The 24,683-nt window shown below is 38.0% G+C and overlaps 1 protein-coding gene across 4 annotated transcripts in view; it reads right to left on the bottom strand.

Annotated features, from left to right (window-relative positions):
* LOC148082982 (NACHT, LRR and PYD domains-containing protein 3-like) overlaps positions 1-16,978 on the bottom strand; it is a 106,651-nt gene extending 89,673 nt beyond the window's left edge. For all 4 annotated transcript variants that reach the window (XM_087786130.1, XM_087786131.1, XM_087786133.1 and 1 more), the window contains exons 1-3: positions 16,846-16,978; positions 3,964-4,042; positions 3,705-3,890 (exon numbers count right to left, since the gene is read on the bottom strand). In XM_087786130.1, coding sequence (XP_087642256.1) covers positions 3,705-3,890; positions 3,964-4,042; positions 16,846-16,882 — 302 coding nt within the window. In that variant the 5' untranslated portion in view covers positions 16,883-16,978. The remainder of the gene's footprint in view (positions 1-3,704; positions 3,891-3,963; positions 4,043-16,845) is intronic.
* Between the last annotated feature and the right edge of the window lie 7,705 nt (positions 16,979-24,683).

Genomic DNA, 24,683 nt, shown 5'->3' with positions numbered 1-24,683 from the left:
AGTTTGGAGACTATTTTTGAAGTTGTTTCTGGACATCAATCAATATATGGATCAGTTTGTTTCCATCTGGTTCAATGTTTGATAATAATCAGTGAAAATCGAATGGTTTTCATACAAGTCATGAGTTCATTGAATCATCTGGTGTTTTTCATTTTAGCTTCAGACTAACTTTTGTCGTAACTTGTTTCTACTTTGAATATTCTTTGTATTATTGTGAAGTTTGCAGTGGATTTAAGTTCATGTTATTTATGTTCTTTAAAACGTTTTTAGTTTTATTTTGAAAGTCCACTTCCTCTCTGTTTATCTCACAAGAGTTCAAAAGTCTAAGAAGAAGCTCAAGAGACATTCATTTGCATAAACTCAAGGACTTGAAGAAACTTTAAACAAGACTTTTCTCTCTTTGCAGCCAACGAGGTGTTGTTTTGTTTGAATGTTATTTTCTATCAACACTGTGTTAACTTTTCATTTTCTTCATCATTTATGTTCAGTTTTCACGCTGGATTTTAAGCCTAAAATAAACCCTGTCTGTGCCTGAGGGAGAAACATACAGTCGTTCACTGTTTGTGTGTTTGTGTGTTTGTGTGTTTGTGTGTTTGTGTGTTTGTGTGTTTGTGTGTTTGTGTTCACGACACATGTTCAAGTGTTTGCTCATGAAATTCAAATATAAGTTGATGTTGTTTCAAAAGTGACTTTAGAAAATGATGGATTTACAAAAGAAAGAAAGAAAGAAAGAAAAACCATGAAGAGAGAAAGGAAGTTGGAGTTTCTCAGCCTGAATGAAGAAGGAAATCAAACATTCATGGTTCATATTGAGATGTTTCAATGATCCACTTACAGAACTTTATTTGAAGCTTGAACCACCGGCAGAAGCCTCTCGAGAACCTCCTCTGAGGTTGAGTATTTCTTCAGGTCAAACACTTTCAGATGTTCCTCTGAGGACAGTAAGATGAAGGCCAGGCTGGACCATTGAGCAGGAGACAGTTCATCTGTGGAGAGACGTCCTGATCTCAGCTGCTGTTGGACCTCCTCCACCAGAGAAGTGTCCTTCACTTCATTCAGACAGTGGAACAGGTTGATGATTCTCTCTGGAGACACATCCTCACTGATCTTCTTCTTGATGAGCTCTGCTGTGTCCTGATTGGTCCAAGAGCTTCTTCCTGTTTGTTTCAATAAACCTGTCAGGAGACTCTGGCTGGTCTGCAGAGAAAGACCCAGAAGGAAGCGCAGGAACAAGTCCAGATGTCCATTTGGACTTTCTACAGCTTCATCGATGGTTCTCTGGTAGAAATCTTTGATTGGAAGTTTGTTTCTAAACATTCTTGACAGTCTAGATGGTTGTTGTGAATCAAGCAAGTTGACTCCAGACTTGATGAAGTTCTGGTGAACATGAAGAGCAGCCAGAAACTCCTGAAGACTCAGGTGGATGAAGCAGAACATCTGGTCCTGGTACAGTCCTCTCTCCTCTCTGAAGATCTGAGTGACCACTCCTGAGTGAAGTGAAGCAGCTGTGATGTTGATGTCACACTCTGTCAGGTCTGATTCATAGAAGATCAAGTTTCCTTTCTTCAGGTGCTCAAAAGCCAGTTTTCCCAGAGACTTCATCATCTTCCTGCTCTCAGGATCCCAAACAGTGACCGTCCCAGCTGCTCCATGGTACTTCATCTTCTTGACTTTGGACAGAACCACCAGGAAGTAGATGAACATCTCAGTCAGGGTGTTGGGCAGCTGTCCTGTCTCTCCTCTCTTCAACATGTCCTCCAGAACTGTGGCAGCGATCCAGCAGAAGATCGGGATGTGACACATGATGTGGAGGCTTCGTGAGGTCTTGATGTGAGAGATGATGGTGCTGGTCTGCTCCTCATCACTGGACCTCTTCCTGAAGTACAACTCCTTCTGGAGGTCAGTGAACCCTCTGACCTCTGTCACCATGTCCACACACTCAGGAGGGATCTGATTGGCTGCTGCAGGTCGTGTGGTGATCCAGAGCCGAGCTGAGGGAAGAAGATTCCCTTTGATGAGGTTTGTCAGGAGGACGTCTACTGAGGTGGACTCTGTAGCTTCGATCAGGACCTGACTGTTGAGGAAGTCCAGAGGGAGTCGACACTCGTCCAGACCATCAAAGATGAACAGAACCTGGAGTCCTTCAAAGCTGCTGAGATCTTTGGTTTCAGGAAAGAAAAGATGAACAAGTTCCATCAAACTCAACTTCTCTTTCAGCAGGTTCAGCTCTCTGAAGGTGAAAGGAAACATGAAGTGGAAGTTCTTATGGGCTTCGTCTTCAGTCCAGTCCAGAGTGACCTTCTGTGTCAGGAGGGTCTTCCCAATGCCAGCCACGCCCTTCGTCAGCAGGTTCCTGATTGGTGGGTCTCCTTCAGGTGAGGCTTTAAAGAGGTCTTCTTGTCTGATGGTGGTTTCTGGTCTGGTCGGGTTCCTGGTGGCTGCTTCGATCTGTCGGACCTCGTGCTCCTGGTTGACCTGGTCTGTGCCCCCCTCAGTGATGTAGAGCTCCGTGAAGATCTGATTCAGAGGAGCAGAGTTTCCTGCTTTAGCGACCCCCTCAGACACACTGTGGAACTTCTTCTTCAGGCTCCTCTTCAGTCGTCTTTGACGCTTTCCAGCACGACTTCCTGAAGAAGAGAAGTTACATGAGTCACAAGATTCTAGAAGATCAATCTTCTCATCAGCTGCATGAACTTCCTTCACAAATTTACTTCAAGACTTCATTTTCAACAGGTTGACGGTTCAAATCCTCTTACTTCCCCACAGACGACCACCAAGCTCCTCTTGCTTCATGCTCCTCAGGAGGTTCAAGATGATCGTCAGGAAAGCTTCTCTGCTGCTCCTCATCTGCTCCTCTTCACAATTCAAGTCCTCCTCTTCCTCATCATCCAGGTGTTTCTGCTCACCTGGTCTGAGAAACTTCTTCACTCTCTTCAGTTCCTCCTTCACCAGGGTCATGACCTTCTCCTCCAGCAGCTGAAACACAAACATGTGAATAGATCATTTGACCTACAGAGGTCACCAGAGGTACAGACACATGTGACTAGAGGCAGGTCTCAGTCCAAGTCTAACCTGGACCTGTTGAGCAAAACTTTCTTCAGAGCAGGACGTGATATTTCGCCTCTTACTGACGTCATAGAAGGAAAAATTCAACTTAAATCTCATCTTCTCTCCAGAACCAAACAAGAGTCTCAGCCACACCAGACCTTCTGGTTCATGTAGGAACAGCTCAAGTGTGAGGCTGACAGATGCTGGTGTCCAGTACTCAGAGCTTCATGAAGCAGCAGAAGCAGCTGCTGTAGTTCGCAGGTGAGGCTGAAGAACGTACCTGAATCGTGGAGTCCACATCTGTCTGATGCTGCTGGACACACTGGAGAACATCTGAGACCTGCTGATCCTCTCTGTGAAGAACATCAGGTAGTCAATAAGTTCTACTTCTACAAGGTCACCAATGATCTGAGCAAGTATCAGTGGAGAAAAGAAAAAGAGAGAAGAAAACCTCACCTGTCTCCTGAAGACTCTTGTCCACCTTTGAAATTAATACGATTTCCCATAGATCTGTCACTCTTCAGAGACTCACAGTTGAGTTCAGACTCTTCTTGTTTCTCCTGGTAGATCCTGAAAGAGACACAACTCTGATCAACACTTCTGTCGTTCACCATCTGACCAGTAGATGTTCTAATGTTGCTCCTGTTGTCTCTCACCTCTGATGCTTCTGTTCACCTTTGAAGTTAATAACTATTCCCATAGATCTGTCACTCTTCAGAGACACACAGCTGGGTCCAGGTCCAGGTCCAGGTCCAGGTCCAGGTCCAGGTCCAGGTCCAGGTCCAGGTCCAGGTCCAGGTCCAGGTCCAGGTCCAGGTCCAGCAGATGTACGTAGCTTCGAGCTGAACACACACAAGTTTCAGTGAGAAGAAGATTCCAGTATTTGTAGGTGTGACAGAGACGTGATCTTCTCACCTCTGAGCTCTGGTCTGACTGTCATGGTCTTCACCCAGAGGAGGTTTAGAGGCAGGATCTTCCTCCTCTGTGTCCACACCTGCACACAAACACAACAGCATCATCACTCGTCATCATTGTGTTGTTGATACTATAATAAAACCTCATCAGTACAAACAACATGTTGTTGCTCAACCACACATTCATGTGTTCACTCTAGTTGTTGCTGATCTTCACATGAACTTTGACTCTTGTCTCTGAAGACTTTTTATTAGTGGAATCAAAAGTTCAGACGTAATCAACAGAGTCAGGATCAGAGGTCACCTGCTGCTGCCACACCTGTGTTTATAGTCCTCGATTCTTCATCCAGTCACCAGGTTAATGATTGATGCACATGTTGATATGAGAGCAATTTGATCTTTGACTGACTTTGATCCACTTTATCTTTTTATGTTTTCACTCATTCAATAAACACATGAAGAATTATTTTCTTTTACACCTCACTCTTGATTCATTTAAATGTGGACAAAACTGAAACTCTGGTGATTGTTGATGATAAGATTCCAGGGTTGAGTCAGTACTTGAGTGACTTATGTCAGTCTGTCAAACTGAGCCTGAGAAACCTGGGTGTTGTATTTGATAAAGACATGTCTCTTGTTCAACACTGAAGAAAACTGAGCAGAAACTGTTTCCTTCAACTGAGAAAAATCTCTAAATTTAGGAAAATGTTGTCGGAACATGATCTGGATCTTATAATCCATGTGTTTGTTTCTTCTCGTCTGGACTATTGTAACAGTTTGTTTTCATGTCTTAACAAGAAGGATCGTCTCGTCTGCAGTTGATTCAGAACTCTGACCCGCTCTAGTAGAAGAACTCACATTTCTCCTTAAAACTCTTCACTTCTTCTTTCAGGATCAACTTTAAAATTCTGATTCTTACTTTCAGATCTATTCATGGTCACCTCAACAATAAACTGAACTGGTCCACACACATCAACGCCGTGTACAAGAAGGGCCGAAGTCGCCTCCACCTCCTGGGGAGACTGAGGTCCTTCGGAGTGTGCAGACCACTTCTAAGGACCTTTTATGACTCCGTGGTAGCCTCTGCTATCCACTACGCTGTGGTCTGCTGGGGAGCAGCAGCAGGACCGGGACAGGAAGAGACTGAACAGGCTGGTCAGGAGGCTCTGTCCTGTCGCTCGCTGGACTCGGTGGAGGAGGTGGGAGAGAGGAGGAGGTGGAGGAGGTGGGAGAGAGGAGGAGGTGGAGGAGGTGGGAGAGAGGAGGAGGTGGAGGAGGTGGGAGAGAGGAGGACACTCTCCAGACTCTCCTCCATCAGGGACAACACTCTCCACCCACTGCACCTGACCGTGGAGGAGCAGCTCCTTCAGTGGCTCAGGCCCCCCAGTGTAGGACGGAGCGTTATAGAAGGTCCTTCATCCCAACTGGTGTCAGGATATTTAACTCTCTACTTTAAATATCCTGATGCTAATCCGTAGTGTGTTTTTCTTCTCGTGTGTTTTATTTTATTTTTTACTTTACTTTTTTGTTTTTATTTTTATTTTATTTTATTCTATTGTATTTTGTTAATAGTGTTACATTTCTAATTTTGTAAATAATTGTATATTTTTAAGATCTTTTTTATTTTATTTTGTATTATCTCTTTTATCTTTATTTTTTTCCTTGCACTTTATTTTTTTAAACTGCGCTGTTGTAAAAGTGTGTTTCCCCTCTGGGGATGAATAAAGCTTTTCTATTCTATTCTATTCTATAGGATCAACTTTAAAATTCTGGTTCTTACTTTCAGATCTATTCATGGTCAGGCTCCTCCTTACATCAGTGATCTGATCCAGCCTTACACCCCAGCTCGGGCTCTGAGGTCTGTGGATCAGAATCTACTTATGGTTCCACGCACACGGCTCAGGACCAGAGGAGAGAAATCTTTTCAGGCTGTTGCTCCTAAGCTTTGGAACGATCTTCTCTCTCTTTGCACTTGATGGAGTCTACTGACTCCTTTAAGAAACATCTGTGTTTGATGATCTACTGACTCCTTTAAGAAACATCTGTGTTTGATGATCTACTGACTCCTTCAAGAAACATCTGTGTTTGATGATCTACTGACTCCTTCAAGAAACATCTGTGTTTGATGATCTACTGACTCCTTTAAGAAACATCTGTGTTTGATGATCTACTGACTCCTTCAAGAAACATCTGTGTTTGATGATCTACTGACTCCTTCAAGAAACATCCGTGTTTGATGATCTACTGACTCCTTCAAGAAACATCTGTGTTTGATGATCTACTGACTCCTTCAAGAAACATCTGTGTTTGATGATCTACTGACTCCTTTAAGAAACATCTGTGTTTGATGATCTACTGACTCCTTCAAGAAACATCTGTGTGTTTGATGATCTACTGACTCCTTCAAGAAACATCTGTGTGTTTGATGATCTACTGACTCCTTCAAGAAACATCTGTGTGTTTGATGATCTACTGACTCCTTCAAGAAACATCTGTGTGTTTGATGATCTACTGACTCCTTCAAGAAACATCTGTGTGTTTGATGATCTACTGACTCCTTCAAGAAACATCTGTGTGTTTGATGATCTACTGACTCCTTTAAGAAACATCTGTGTTTGATGATCTACTGACTCCTTTAAGAAACATCTGTGTTTGATGATCTACTGACTCCTTCAAGAAACATCTGTGTTTGATGATCTACTGACTCCTTCAAGAAACATCTGTGTTTGATGATCTACTGACTCCTTCAAGAAACATCTGTGTTTGATGATCTACTGACTCCTTCAAGAAACATCTGTGTTTGATGATCTACTGACTCCTTTAAGAAACATCTGTGTTTGATGATCTACTGACTCCTTCAAGGAACATCTGTGTGTTTGATGATCTACTGACTCCTTCAAGAAACATCTGTGTGTTTGATGATCTACTGACTCCTTCAAGAAACATCTGTGTTTGATGATCTACTGACTCCTTCAAGAAACATCTGTGTTTGATGATCTACTGACTCCTTCAAGAAACATCTGTGTTTGATGATCTACTGACTCCTTTAAGAAACATCTGTGTTTGATGATCTACTGACTCCTTCAAGAAACATCTGTGTTTGATGATCTACTGACTCCTTCAAGAAACATCTGTGTTTGATGATCTACTGACTCCTTTAAGAAACATCTGTGTTTGATGATCTACTGACTCCTTTAAGAAACATCTGTGTTTGATGATCTACTGACTCCTTCAAGAAACATCTGTGTTTGATGATCTACTGACTCCTTCAAGAAACATCTGTGTTTGATGATCTACTGACTCCTTCAAGAAACATCCGTGTTTGATGATCTACTGACTCCTTCAAGAAACATCTGTGTTTGATGATCTACTGACTCCTTCAAGAAACATCTGTGTTTGATGATCTACTGACTCCTTTAAGAAACATCTGTGTTTGATGATCTACTGACTCCTTCAAGAAACATCTGTGTGTTTGATGATCTACTGACTCCTTCAAGAAACATCTGTGTGTTTGATGATCTACTGACTCCTTCAAGAAACATCTGTGTGTTTGATGATCTACTGACTCCTTCAAGAAACATCTGTGTGTTTGATGATCTACTGACTCCTTCAAGAAACATCTGTGTGTTTGATGATCTACTGACTCCTTCAAGAAACATCTGTGTTTAATGATCTAATGACTCATTTAAGAAACATCTGTGTTTGATGATCTACTGACTCCTTCAAGAAACATCTGTGTTTGATGATCTACTGACTCCTTCAAGAAACATCTGTGTATGATGATCTACTGACTCCTTCAAAAAACATCTGTGTTTGATGATCTACTGACTCCTTCAAGAAACATCTGTGTTTGATGATCTACTGACTCCTTCAAGAAACATCTGTGTGTTTGATGATCTACTGACTCCTTCAAGAAATATCTGTGTGTTTGATGATCTACTGACTCCTTCAAGAAACATCTGTGTGTTTGATGATCTACTGACTCCTTTAAGAAACATCTGTGTTTGATGATCTACTGACTCCTTTAAGAAACATCTGTGTTTGATGATCTACTGACTCCTTCAAGAAACATCTGTGTTTGATGATCTACTGACTCCTTCAAGAAACATCTGTGTTTGATGATCTACTGACTCCTTCAAGAAACATCTGTGTGTTTGATGATCTACTGACTCCTTCAAGAAATATCTGTGTTTGATGATCTACTGACTCCTTCAAGAAACATCTGTGTGTTTGATGATCTACTGACTCCTTTAAGAAACATCTGTGTTTGATGATCTACTGACTCCTTTAAGAAACATCTGTGTTTGATGATCTACTGACTCCTTCAAGAAACATCTGTGTTTGATGATCTACTGACTCCTTAAAGAAACATCTGTGTTTGATGATCAACTGACTCCTTCAAGAAACATCTGTGTTTGATGATCTACTGACTCCTTCAAGAAACATCTGTGTTTGATGATCTACTGACTCCTTCAAGAAACATCTGTGTTTGATGATCTACTGACTCCTTTAAGAAACATCTGTGTTTGATGATCTACTGACTCCTTCAAGGAACATCTGTGTGTTTGATGATCTACTGACTCCTTCAAGAAACATCTGTGTGTTTGATGATCTACTGACTCCTTCAAGAAACATCTGTGTTTGATGATCTACTGACTCCTTCAAGAAACATCTGTGTTTGATGATCTACTGACTCCTTCAAGAAACATCTGTGTTTGATGATCTACTGACTCCTTCAAGAAACATCTGTGTTTGATGATCTACTGACTCCTTCAAGAAACATCTGTGTGTTTGATGATCTACTGACTCCTTCAAGAAACATCTGTGTGTTTGATGATCTACTGACTCCTTCAAGAAACATCTGTGTTTGATGATCTACTGACTCCTTCAAGAAACATCTGTGTTTGATGATCTACTGACTCCTTCAAGAAACATCTGTGTTTGATGATCTACTGACTCCTTCAAGAAACATCTGTGTGTTTGATGATCTACTGACTCCTTCAAGAAACATCTGTGTGTTTGATGATCTACTGACTCCTTCAAGAAACATCTGTGTGTTTGATGATCTACTGACTCCTTCAAGAAACATCTGTGTTTGATGATCTACTGACTCCTTCAAGAAACATCTGTGTGTTTGATGATCTACTGACTCTTTCAAGAAACATCTGTGTTTGATGATCTACTGACTTCTTCAAGAAACATCTGTGTTTGATGATCTACTGACTCCTTTAAGAAACATGTGTTTGATGATCTACTGACTCCTTCAAGAAACATCTGTGTTTGATGATCTACTGACTCCTTCAAGAAACATGTGTGTTTGATGATCTACTGACTCCTTCAAGAAACATGTGTGTTTGATGATCTACTGACTCCTTCAAGAAACATCTGTGTTTGATGATCTACTGACTCCTTCAAGAAACATGTGTGTTTGATGACTCACTGACTCCTTCAAGAAACATCTGTGTTTGATGATCTACTGACTCCTTCAAGAAACATCTGTGTTTGATGATCTACTGACTCCTTCAAGAAAAATCTGTGTTTGATGATCTACTGACTCCTTCAAGAAACATCTGTGTTTGATGATCTACTGACTCCTTCAAGAAACATCTGTGTTTGATGATCTACTGACTCTTTCAAGAAACATCTGTGTTTGATGATCTACTGACTCCTTCAAGAACCATCTCTGTGTTTGATGATCTACTGACTCCTTCAAGAAACATCTGTGTTTGATGATCTACTGACTCCTTCAAGAAACATCTGTGTTTGATGATCTACTGACTCCTTCAAGAAACATCTGTGTTTGATGATCTACTGACTCCTTCAAGAAACATCTGTGTTTGATGATCTACTGACTCCTTCAAGAAACATCTGTGTATGATGATCTACTGACTCCTTCAAAAAACATCTGTGTTTGATGATCTACTGACTCCTTCAAGAAACATCTGTGTTTGATGATCTACTGACTCCTTCAAGAAACATCTGTGTGTTTGATGATCTACTGACTCCTTCAAGAAACATCTGTGTGTTTGATGATCTACTGACTCCTTCAAGAAACATCTGTGTGTTTGATGATCTACTGACTCCTTTAAGAAACATCTGTGTTTGATGATCTACTGACTCCTTTAAGAAACATCTGTGTTTGATGATCTACTGACTCCTTCAAGAAACATCTGTGTTTGATGATCTACTGACTCCTTCAAGAAACATCTGTGTTTGATGATCTACTGACTCCTTCAAGAAACATCTGTGTTTGATGATCTACTGACTCCTTTAAGAAACATCTGTGTTTGATGATCTACTGACTCCTTCAAGAAACATCTGTGTTTGATGATCTACTGACTCCTTTAAGAAACATCTGTGTTTGATGATCTACTGACTCCTTTAAGAAACATCTGTGTTTGATGATCTACTGACTCCTTCAAGAAACATCTGTGTTTGATGATCTACTGACTCCTTCAAGAAACATCTGTGTTTGATGATCTACTGACTCCTTCAAGAAACATCCGTGTTTGATGATCTACTGACTCCTTCAAGAAACATCTGTGTTTGATGATCTACTGACTCCTTCAAGAAACATCTGTGTTTGATGATCTACTGACTCCTTTAAGAAACATCTGTGTTTGATGATCTACTGACTCCTTCAAGAAACATCTGTGTGTTTGATGATCTACTGACTCCTTCAAGAAACATCTGTGTGTTTGATGATCTACTGACTCCTTCAAGAAACATCTGTGTGTTTGATGATCTACTGACTCCTTCAAGAAACATCTGTGTGTTTGATGATCTACTGACTCCTTCAAGAAACATCTGTGTTTAATGATCTAATGACTCATTTAAGAAACATCTGTGTTTGATGATCTACTGACTCCTTCAAGAAACATCTGTGTATGATGATCTACTGACTCCTTCAAAAAACATCTGTGTTTGATGATCTACTGACTCCTTCAAGAAACATCTGTGTTTGATGATCTACTGACTCCTTCAAGAAACATCTGTGTGTTTGATGATCTACTGACTCCTTCAAGAAACATCTGTGTGTTTGATGATCTACTGACTCCTTCAAGAAACATCTGTGTGTTTGATGATCTACTGACTCCTTTAAGAAACATCTGTGTTTGATGATCTACTGACTCCTTTAAGAAACATCTGTGTTTGATGATCTACTGACTCCTTCAAGAAACATCTGTGTTTGATGATCTACTGACTCCTTCAAGAAACATCTGTGTTTGATGATCTACTGACTCCTTCAAGAAACATCTGTGTTTGATGATCTACTGACTCCTTCAAGAAACATCTGTGTTTGATGATCTACTGACTCCTTCAAGAAACATCTGTGTTTGATGATCTACTGACTCCTTTAAGAAACATCTGTGTTTGATGATCTACTGACTCCTTCAAGGAACATCTGTGTGTTTGATGATCTACTGACTCCTTCAAGAAACATCTGTGTGTTTGATGATCTACTGACTCCTTCAAGAAACATCTGTGTTTGATGATCTACTGACTCCTTCAAGAAACATCTGTGTTTGATGATCTACTGACTCCTTCAAGAAACATCTGTGTTTGATGATCTACTGACTCCTTCAAGAAACATCTGTGTTTGATGATCTACTGACTCCTTCAAGAAACATCTGTGTGTTTGATGATCTACTGACTCCTTCAAGAAACATCTGTGTGTTTGATGATCTACTGACTCCTTCAAGAAACATCTGTGTGTTTGATGATCTACTGACTCCTTCAAGAAACATCTGTGTTTGATGATCTACTGACTCCTTCAAGAAACATCTGTGTTTGATGATCTACTGACTCCTTCAAGAAACATCTGTGTTTGATGATCTACTGACTCCTTCAAGAAACATCTGTGTGTTTGATGATCTACTGACTCCTTCAAGAAACATCTGTGTGTTTGATGATCTACTGACTCCTTCAAGAAACATCCGTGTGTTTGATGATCTACTGACTCCTTCAAGAAACATCTGTGTTTGATGATCTACTGACTCCTTCAAGAAACATCTGTGTGTTTGATGATCTACTGACTCTTTCAAGAAACATCTGTGTTTGATGATCTACTGACTTCTTCAAGAAACATCTGTGTTTGATGATCTACTGACTCCTTTAAGAAACATGTGTTTGATGATCTACTGACTCCTTCAAGAAACATCTGTGTTTGATGATCTACTGACTCCTTCAAGAAACATGTGTGTTTGATGATCTACTGACTCCTTCAAGAAACATGTGTGTTTGATGATCTACTGACTCCTTCAAGAAACATCTGTGTTTGATGATCTACTGACTCCTTCAAGAAACATGTGTGTTTGATGATCTACTGACTCCTTCAAGAAACATCTGTGTTTGATGATCTACTGACTCCTTCAAGAAACATCTGTGTTTGATGATCTACTGACTCCTTCAAGAAACATCTGTGTTTGATGATCTACTGACTCCTTCAAGAAACATCTGTGTTTGATGATCTACTGACTCTTTCAAGAAACATCTGTGTTTGATGATCTACTGACTCCTTCAAGAACCATCTCTGTGTTTGATGATCTACTGACTCCTTCAAGAAACATCTGTGTTTGATGATCTACTGACTCCTTCAAGAAACATCTGTGTTTGATGATCTACTGACTCCTTCAAGAAACATCTGTGTTTGATGATCTACTGACTCCTTCAAGAAACATCTGTGTTTGATGATCTACTGACTCCTTCAAGGAACATCTGTGTGTTTGATGATCTACTGACTCCTTCAAGAAACATCTGTGTGTTTGATGATCTACTGACTCCTTCAAGAAACATCTGTGTGTTTGATGATCTACTGACTCCTTCAAGAAACATCTGTGTGTTTGATGATCTACTGACTCCTTCAAGAAACATCTGTGTGTTTGATGATCTACTGACTCCTTCAAGAAACATCTGTGTTTAATGATCTAATGACTCCTTTAAGAAACATCTGTGTTTGATGATCTACTGACTCCTTCAAGAAACATCTGTGTTTGATGATCTACTGACTCCTTCAAGAAACATCTGTGTATGATGATCTACTGACTCCTTCAAAAAACATCTGTGTTTGATGATCTACTGACTCCTTCAAGAAACATCTGTGTTTGATGATCTACTGACTCCTTCAAGAAACATCTGTGTGTTTGATGATCTACTGACTCCTTCAAGAAACATCTGTGTGTTTGATGATCTACTGACTCCTTCAAGAAACATGTGTGTTTGATGATCTACTGACTCCTTCAAGAAACATCTGTGTGTTTGATGATCTACTGACTCCTTTAAGAAACATCTGTGTTTGATGATCTACTGACTCCTTTAAGAAACATCTGTGTTTGATGATCTACTGACTCCTTCAAGAAACATCTGTGTTTGATGATCTACTGACTCCTTCAAGAAACATCTGTGTTTGATGATCTACTGATTCCTTCAAGAAACATCTGTGTTTGATGATCTACTGACTCCTTCAAGAATCATCTGTGTTTGATGATCTACTGACTCCTTCAAGAAACATCTGTGTTTGATGATCTACTGACTCCTTTAAGAAACATCTGTGTTTGATGATCTACTGACTCCTTCAAGGAACATCTGTGTGTTTGATGATCTACTGACTCCTTCAAGAAACATCTGTGTGTTTGATGATCTACTGACTCCTTCAAGAAACATCTGTGTTTGATGATCTACTGACTCCTTCAAGAAACATCTGTGTTTGATGATCTACTGACTCCTTTAAGAAACATCTGTGTTTGATGATCTACTGACTCCTTCAAGAAACATCTGTGTTTGATGATCTACTGACTCCTTCAAGAAACATCTGTGTGTTTGATGATCTACTGACTCCTTCAAGAAACATCTGTGTGTTTGATGATCTACTGACTCCTTCAAGAAACATCTGTGTGTTTGATGATCTACTGACTCCTTCAAGAAACATCTGTGTTTGATGATCTACTGACTCCTTCAAGAAACATCTGTGTGTTTGATGATCTACTGACTCTTTCAAGAAACATCTGTGTTTGATGATCTACTGACTTCTTCAAGAAACATCTGTGTTTGATGATCTACTGACTCCTTTAAGAAACATGTGTTTGATGATCTACTGACTCCTTCAAGAAACATCTGTGTTTGATGATCTACTGACTCCTTCAAGAAACATGTGTGTTTGATGATCTACTGACTCCTTCAAGAAACATGTGTGTTTGATGATCTACTGACTCCTTCAAGAAACATCTGTGTTTGATGATCTACTGACTCCTTCAAGAAACATGTGTGTTTGATGATCTACTGACTCCTTCAAGAAACATCTGTGTTTGATGATCTACTGACTCCTTCAAGAAACATCTGTGTTTGATGATCTACTGACTCCTTCAAGAAAAATCTGTGTTTGATGATCTACTGACTCCTTCAAGAAACATCTGTGTTTGATGATCTACTGACTCCTTCAAGAAACATCTGTGTTTGATGATCTACTGACTCTTTCAAGAAACATCTGTGTTTGATGATCTACTGACTCCTTCAAGAACCATCTCTGTGTTTGATGATCTGCTGACTCCTTCAAGAAACATCTGTGTTTGATGATCTACTGACTCCTTCAAGAAACATCTGTGTTTGATGATCTACTGACTCCTTCAAGAAACATCTGTGTTTGATGATCTACTGACTCCTTCAAGAAACATCTGTGTTTGATGATCTACTGACTCCTTCAAGAAACATCTGTGTTTGATGATCTACCGACTCCTTCAAGAAACATCTTTGTTTGATGATCTACTGACTCCTTCAAGAAACATCTGTGTTTGATGATCTACTGACTCCTTCAAGAAACATCTGTGTTTGATGATCTACTGACTCCTTCAAGAAACATCTGTGTTTGATGATCTACTGACTCCTTCAAGAAACATCTGTGTTTGATGATCTACTGACTCCTTCAAGAAACATCTGTGTTTGATGATCTACTGACTCCTTCAAGAAAAATCTGTGTTTGATGATCTACTGACTCCTTCAAGAAACATCTGTGTTTGATGATCTACTGACTCCTTCAAGAAACATCTGTGTTTGATGATCTACTGACTCTTTCAAGAAACATCTGTGTTTGATGATCTACTGACTCCTTCAAGAAACATCTGTGTTTGATGATCTACTGACTCTTTCAAGAAACATCTGTGTTTGATGATCTACTGACTCCTTCAAGAACCATCTCTGTGTTTGATGATCTACTGACTCCTTCAAGAAACATCTGTGTTTGATGATCTACTGACTCCTTCAAGAAACATCTGTGTTTGATGATCTACTGACTCCTTCAAGAAACATCTGTGTTTGATGATCTACTGACTCCTTCAAGAAACATCTGTGTTTGATGATCTACTGACTCCTTCAAGAAACATCTGTGTTTGATGATCTACTGACTCCTTCAAGAAACATCTGTGTTTGATGATCTACTGACTCCTTCAAGAAACATCTTTGTTTGATGATCTACTGACTCCTTCAAGAAACATCTGTGTTTGATGATCTACTGACTCCTTCAAGAAACATCTGTGTTTGATGATGTACTGACTCCTTCAAGAAACATCTGTGTTTGATGATCTACTGACTCCTTCAAGAAACATCTGTGTTTGATGATCTACTGACTCCTTCAAGAAACATGTGTGTTTGATGATCTACTGACTCCTTCAAGAAACATCTGTGTTTGATGATCTACTGACTCCTTCAAGAAACATGTGTGTTTGATGATCTACTGACTCCTTCAAGAAACATCTGTGTTTGATGATCTACTGACTCCTTAAAGAAACATCTGTGTTTGATGATCTACTGACTCCTTTAAGAAACATCTGTGTTTGATGATCTACTGACTCCTTCAAGAAACATCTGTGTTTGATGATCTACTGACTCCTTCAAGAAACATCTTTGTTTGATGATCTACTGACTCCTTTAAGAAACATCTGTGTTTGATGATCTACTGACTCCTTTAAGAAACATCTGTGTTTGATGATCTACTGACTCCTTCAAGAAACATCTGTGTTTGATGATCTACTGACTCCTTTAAGAAACATCTGTGTTTGATGATCTACTGACTCCTTTAAGAAACATCTTAAGACGTTTCTATTTGTTCAGGCTTTTCCTTGAATTTCTCGAACTCCTGTGTTGTTCTCAGTATTATCTTGATCTTTAAAGTATGTACTTTTTTGAGTATTGTTTTGATTGTTTAAGCGCTTTGTGACCCTGGTCTCGAAAAGCGCTATATAAACAAATATTACTTACTTACTTATTTATTCACCTCACTCATGATTCATTTATTCACCTCACTCATGATTCATTTATTTACCTCACTCTTGATTCATTTATTCACCTCACTAATGATTCATTTGTTCACCTCACTCATGATTCATTTATTCACCTCACTCTTGATTCATTTATTCACCTCACTCTTGATTCATTTATTCACCTCACTCATGATTCATTTATTCACCTCACTATTGATTCATTTATTCACCTCACTCTTGATTCATTTATTCACCTCACTCTTGATTCATTTATTCACCTCACTCATGATTCATTTATTCACCTCACTCTTGATTCATTGATTCACCTCACTCATGATTCATTTATTCACCTCACTCATGATTTATTTATTCACCTCACTCATGATTCATTTATTCACCTCACTCTTGATTCATTTATTCACCTCACTCTTGATTCATTTATTCACCTCACTCATGATTCATTTATTCACCTCACTCATGATTCATTTATTCACCTCACTCTTGATTCATTTATTCACCTCACTCATGATTCATTTATTCACCTCACTCTTGATTCATGTTTTTACATCACTCTTGATTCATGCATTCACACTCTGGCTGGGGAACATGACAACATGAAAAAAGCCACTGACCTGTGAGCAACGCTCTGCTCTGAAGACTTGTGTCCATGTTTGTAGGTGAAACTTCCAGGTGAGCTGAGCTGCTTGTGATCCAGACTCAGGGAAACACTGATGAACCGTCAGTGAGGAGGTGTGTCTGTCAGAGACATCAGTGCAACATAGTGTGTAGTTGACTCACACTTTTATGATATACAACACAACATGTGCCACGAGGATAAAGACGTTTAGTCACAATGTTGATCTAGAAGAAGGAATGCAGGAGTTATTTACATAAATGTATTAATGTTTATATGAATAACCTTCAGAGTAACATAGTACTTTACATAAGAAACACTCAGTTAAACAACCGTCTGACCACACCTGTTCAAAGTTCTACTTTATCACTTTATGATTCATGATTGATTAACAAAACTGTTAGTGTAAGAAGTAACTTCACTGATATAAGAACAACTTTAGTTCTTCACGGTCTTCACTTGACTTGTATTAAAAAAACTGTTAGTGTAAGAAGTAACTTCACTGATATAAGAACAACTTTAGTTCTTCACTGTCTTCACTTGACTTTTATTAAACAGAACTGTTAGTGTAAGAAGTAACTTCACTGATATAAGAACAACTTTAGTTCTTCACTGTCTTCACTTGACTTGTATTAACAAAACTGTTAGTGTAAGAAGTAACTTCACTGATATAAGAACAACTTTAGTTCTTCATGGTCTTCACTTGACTTTTATTAAACAAAACTGTTAGTGTAAGAAGTAACTTCACTGATATAAGAACAACTTTAGTTCTTCAGTGTCTTCACTTGACTTTTATTAAACAAAACTGTTAGTGTAAGAAGTAACTTCACTGATATAAGAACAACTTTAGTTCTTCACGGTCTTCACTTGACTTTTATTAACAAAACTGTTAGTGTAAGAAGTAACTTCACTGATATAAGAACAACTTTAGTTCTTCACGGTCTTCACTTGACTTTTATTAACAAAACTGTTAGTGTAAGAAGTAACTTCACTGATATAAGAACAACTTTAGTTATTCACTGTCTTCACTTGACTTGTATTAACAAAACTGTTAGTGTAAGAAGTAACTTCACTGATATAAGAACAACTTTAGTTCTTCAATGTCTTCACTTGACTTTTATTAAACAAAACTGTTAGTGTAAGAAGTAACTTCACTGATATAAGAACAACTTTAGTTCTTCATGGTCTTCACTTGACTTTTATTAACAAAACTGTTAGTGTAAGAAGTAACTTCACTGATATAAGAACAACTTTAGTTCTTCACTGTCTTCACTTGACTTTTATTAACAAAACTGTTAGTGTAAGAAGTAACTTCACTGATATAAGAACAACTTTAGTTCTTCACGGTCTTCACTTGACTTTTATTAACAAAACTGTTAGTGTAAGAAGTAACTTCACTGATATAAGAACAACTTTAGTTCTTCACTGTCTTCACTTGACTTTTATTAACAAAACTGTTAGTGTAAGAAGTAACTTCACTGATATAAGAACAACTTTAGTTCTTCACTGTCTTCACTTGACTTTTATTAAACAAAACTGTTAGTGTAAGAAGTAACTTCACTGATATAAGAACAACTTTAGTTCTTCACGGTCTTCACTTGACTTTTATTAACAAAACTGTTAGTGTAAGAAGTAACTTCACTGATATAAGAACAACTTTAGTTCTTCAGTGTCATCACTTGACTTTTATTAACAAAACTGTTAGTGTAAGAAGTAACTTCACTGATATAAGAACAACTTTAGTTCTTCACGGTCTTCACTTGACTTTTATTAACAAAACTGTTAGTGTAAGAAGTAACTTCACTGATATAAGAACAACTTTAGTTCTTCAGTGTCTTCACTTGACTTTTATTAACAAAACTGTTAGTGTAAGAAGTAACTTCACTGATATAAGAACAACTTTAGTTCTTCACCGTCTTCACTTGACTTTTGTTAAGAAAACTGTTAGTGTAAGAAGTAACTTCACTGATATAAGAACAACTTTAGTTCTTCAGTGTCATCACTTGACTTTTATTAACAAAACTGTTAGTGTAAGAAGTAACTTCACTGATATAAGAACAACTTTAGTTCTTCACTGTCTTCACTTGACTTTTATTAAACAAAACTGTTAGTGTAAGAAGTAACTTCACTGATATAAGAACAACTTTAGTTCCTCACTGTCTTCACTTGACTTTTATTAAACAAAACTGTTAGTGTAAGAAGTAACTTCACTGATATAAGAACAACTTTAGTTCTTCACTGTCTTCACTTGACTTTTATTAACAAAACTGTTAGTGTAAGAAGTAACTTCACTGATATAAGAACAACTTTAGTTCTTCACTGTCTTCACTTGACTTTTATTAACAAAACTGTTAGTGTAAGAAGTAACTTCACTGATATAAGAACAACTTTAGTTCTTCACTGTCTTCACTTGACTTTTATTAACAAAACTGTTAGTGTAAGAATGCATTTCTGCATTGTTGAATGATGGTAATAATATAATAATAATCTTTATTGATGTTTATATAATGACCTCCAGAGACACATAGTACTTTACATAAGAAAGACTCAGTTAAACTGCAGTAAATATAAAAACAAAACATTGTTACGATAACGATCAATGTTTGATCAAATCTCACATATTTTCTACTCTTATGTCGACTAAGAGTTGATTTTTAGAGTCATCTGTTCCTTTTACAGGCAAAAATGTTTGTTCATTTTAATGTAGCGACTGCAGCGCAGTCTTCGTCTTCATCTTAAAAAGACACTTGAAAGCATGAAATACCTTCAAACTGCTCGACTTGAAGCCTCGAGAGATTCTGTGGACGACCTGGTGTCGTCAAATATAGACTCGTTTGTTCTTTTCCTGATCAAGTCTCATGTCGAGGCTTCAGTAAGATTCCGATTCTAAGTTTGAGCCCTAGCACTACCACTACCCCTCGCACTACCACTACCACTACCCCTCGCACTACCACTACCACTACCCCTCGCACTACCACTACCACTACCCCTCGCACTTCCACTACCACTACCACTACCCCTCGCACTACCACTACCACTACCCCTCGCACTTCCACTACCACTACCACTACCACTACCCCTCGCACTACCACTACCACTACCACTACCCCTCGCACTACCACTACCACTACCACTACCCCTCGCACTTCCACTACCACTACCACTACCCCTCGCACTACCACTACCACTACCCCTCGCACTTCCACTACCACTACCCCTCGCACTACCACTACCACTACCCCTCGCACTACCACTACCACTACCCCTCGCACTTCCACTACCACTACCCCTCGCACTACCACTACCACTACCCCTCGCACTACCACTACCACTACCCCTCGCACTACCACTACCACTACCCCTCGCACTACCACTACCACTACCCCTCGCACTTCCACTACCACTACCCCTCGCACTACCACTACCACTACCCCTCGCACTACCACTACCACTACCCCTCGCACTACCACTACCACTACCACTACCCCTCGCACTACCACTACCACTACCACTACCCCTCGCACTACCACTACCACTACCACTACCCCTAGCACTACCACTTCGCCACCCGGTAGGCCCTTCGCGTCACCCTTCAGATTTGGGCACGGCCTACCCTACGTTACGTCATCAATCGTTGCCGCTGACGTCGGCAGAAGCGACTCAGAACCTGCTTGGAACAACAACACTGGCTTTGCTCCTGGCGTTATATCCTTAAATATTGTCTTTCTTCAACAAGTCGCCAACTTATGCGGAGAAGAAGATTTCATCATCATATCATTCACGGTAGGTTTTTCCTTGAAAATAAGTTTTATACGCGCTAACGCTACCAGCTGTTTGTGTTTCTTTGTTTTGTTTTTTAAAGTATGCAAACGGTATTGAACTAAATTTGAAGCTTATTGTGGTTGTTTTGTTCGATGTATTTTGAGGTTTATGAACTTCTTACGACCACAGTTGTAAGCGGATGCTAAACGTGCTAGAAATGGTCAATACAAGCGATCTATTTTAACGTGTTTCTTTGTTGTTGTTTCTTAAAAAATGCAAATGTTAGTGAACTAAAGTTTGGAGCTTATTGTGGTTGTTTTGTTTGATGTATTTTGAGGTTTATGAACTTCTTACGACCACAGTTGTAAGCGGATGCTAAACGTGCTAGCAATGGTCAATACAAGCGATCTATTTTAACGTGTTTCTTTGTTGTTGTTTCTTAAAAAATGCAAACGTTAGTGAACTAAAGTTTGGAGCTTATTGTGGTTGTTTTGTTCGATGTATTTTGAGGTTTATGAACTTCTTACGACCACAGTTGTAAGCGGATGCTAAACGTGCTAGCAATGGTCAATACAAGCGATCTATTTTAACGTGTTTCTTTGTTGTTGTTTCTTAAAAAATGCAAACGTTAGTGAACTAAAGTTTGGAGCTTATTGTGGTTGTTTTGTTCGATGTATTTTGAGGTTTATGAACTTCTTACGACCACAGTTGTAAGCGGATGCTAAACGTGCTAGCAATGGTCAATACAAGCGATCTATTTACATGTTCCTCTGTTGTCGTTTTCTACAACGATGCAAACGGTAGAGAAAGTTTGGAGCTTATTGTGATGCAAGTTAATGTGTATGTATTTTTAAGACTGCATTTACAAGCTAACAATTGTCAATATAAGCCTCTATTTACCTGTTTGTTTTTCTAAAAGAATGAAAACAGTTGTAAACTATCTTCAGAGCGTATTGTAGCTGTTTATCAATCGTTAATATGTTTACCATCCTGCTTACATAAACCTGAAGGTATTTGAACATATTTTGAGTAGCTTTTACTCAAACTATTCTTTTTGATGCTCATTTCTAATAGTGTGTGAAAGTTCCTCCTCAGACTGGTTCTCTCTCAGTGCAGAACCAACTTCAAGCTGCAGAACCTTATGGTTCAACTGGAGACTGAGCTCCAGCAGGAAGGGTTTGTTTTATTAAAATGTTTATAATTTAACATTTGTATTTGTATTTATTGTACCACTATGAATGTAAATGTGTATTTAGGAATGACAACACTAGAACTTGTAAAAACAAATCTTGTATTTGACCAAACAATCCGAGACATTTAACATGCAGAACCGAAATAAAGTGCAACAACCAAACAACAATAGTGCGTAAACTAAATAATGCTTAAATATATAGAAGAACAAACACTCAAAAAAAGAAAGTCCATCTACATGTTGTCTTTACTTTCTAAGACAGATTTTTTTGTTGCTCTTCATGCCTCCTTTGCTGCCTCATCCAAGTACCATAAGGGTGTTCAGGGCTTGATGCTGAGAGACCGGTGACCTGAGGCGAGTGATGGGTGTCAGAGCTCCCGACCTGCTGGACCCGGTCCGGGATCTTCTGCACCATCCTGGACAACATGGCAACAATAACATTTGATCCAGACATTCAAATAATCTGGAAATGATTAGTTGTGTGTCTTTTATGAGTGATGTGTGGTGAAGTGTTACAAGTGTTGTCTTCACAAATACACATGATTTACATAAAATACTTTGCTTTAATGAAATACACAAACAATGGCATCTTCACTGTTTCTCTTAAAAGTGTATTATACATGGAATATCAGCAAAAACAATGCTTTCACATGCATTTTAGGAAGAAACACTAGTAGGGAGACCTGGCACTACCTTGAACACTATCACTACAACGAAGGTAGAAACGGGAATCCACTACACCAACGTAGTGTTAGGGCCTAGTGGTAGGGCTCAAACTGAGAATTGGAATATAATACTAATTCTACTACTGCTGCTACTACTTATACAATACTACTTCTACAACTTCTACTTCTACTACTAATTCTACTACTGCTGCTACTACTTATACAATACTACTTCTACAACTTCTACTTCTACTACTAATTCTACTACTGCTGCTACTACTTATACAATACTACTTCTACAACTTATACTTCTACTACTAATTCCACTACTGCTGCTACTACTTATACAATACTACTTCTACAACTTATACTTATACTACTAATTCTACTACTGCTTCTACTACTTATAAAATACTACTTCTACAACTTCTACTTATACTACTGCTTCTACTACTTATAAAATACTACTTCTAATAATTCTACTTATACTACTAAATATACTACTGCTTCCACTACTTATAAAATACTACTTCTACAACTGATACTTATACTACTGCTTCTACTATGTATAAAATACTACTTCTACAACTTCTACTTATACTACTAATTATACTACTGCTTCTACTACTTATAAAATACTACTTCTACAACTTCTACTTCTACTACTAATTAGACTACTGCTTCTACTACTTATAAAGTACTACTTCTACAACTTCTACTTCTACTACTAATTATACTACTGCTTCTTCTACTTATAAAATACTACTTCTACAACTTCTACTTATACTACTAATTATACTACTGCTTCTACTACTTATGAAGTACTACTTCTACAACTTCTACTTCTACTACTTATAAAGTACTACTTCTACTTCTACTACTAATTCTACTTGTACTTATACTACTAATTCTACTACTGCTTATACTACTCATAAAGTACTACTTGTACTTATACTACTAATTATACTTGTACTTATACTACTAATTATACTACTGCTTTTACTACTTATAAAGTACTACTTCTACAACTTCTACTTATACTACTAATTCTACTTGTGCTTATACTACTAATTATACTGCTGCTTCTACTACTTATAAAATACTACTTCTACAACTGATACTTATACTACTAATTATACTACTGCTTCTACTACTTATAAAGTACTACTTCTACAACTTATACTTATACTACTAATTCTACTACTGCTTCTACTTCTTATACAATACTACTTCTACAACTTCTACTTATAGTACTAATTATACTACTGCTTCTACTACTTATACAATACTACTTCTACAACTTCTACTTATAGTACTAATTATACTACTGCTTCTACTACTTATACAATACTACTTCTACAACTTCTACTTATAGTACTAATTATACTACTCCTGCTACTGCTTATACAATACTACTTCTACAACTTCTACTTATACTACTAATTATACTACTGCTTCTACTACTTATAACGTACTACTTCTACAACTTCTACTTCTACTACTAATTATACTACTGCTTCTTCTACTTATAAAATACTACTTCTACAACTTCTACTTATACTACTAATTATACTACTGCTTCTACTACTTATGAAGTACTACTTCTACAACTTCTACTTATACTACTTATAAAGTACTACTTCTACTTATACTACTAATTCTACTTGAACTTATACTACTAATTCTACTACTACTTATAAAGTACTACTTCTACAACTTCTACTTATACTACTAATTATACTTGTACTTATACTACTAATTATACTACTGCTTTTACTACTTATAAAGTACTACTTCTACAACTTCTACTTATACTACTAATTCTACTTGTGCTTATACTACTAATTATACTGCTGCTTCTACTACTTATAAAATACTACTTCTACAACTGATACTTATACTACTAATTATACTACTGCTTCTACTACTTATAAAGTACTACTTCTACAACTTATACTTCTAATTATACTACTGCTTATACTACTCATAAAGTACTACTTGTACTTATACTACTAATTCTACTTGTACTTATACTACTAATTATACTACTGCTTTTACTACTTATAAAATACCATTTCTACAACGTCTACTTATAGTACTAATTCTACTTGTACTTATACTACTAATTATACTTCTGCTTCTACTACTTATAAAATACTACTTCTACAAATTCTACTTATAGTACTAATTCTACTTGTACTCACACTACTAATTATA

Source organism: Callionymus lyra, chromosome 3 (genome assembly GCF_982586985.1).
Source record: "Callionymus lyra chromosome 3, fCalLyr1.hap1.1, whole genome shotgun sequence".
Classification (NCBI taxonomy): domain Eukaryota; kingdom Metazoa; phylum Chordata; class Actinopteri; order Syngnathiformes; family Callionymidae; genus Callionymus; species Callionymus lyra.
Note: the sequence above shows the minus strand (reverse complement) of the source record. Positions and strands in the feature narration are given on the sequence as shown.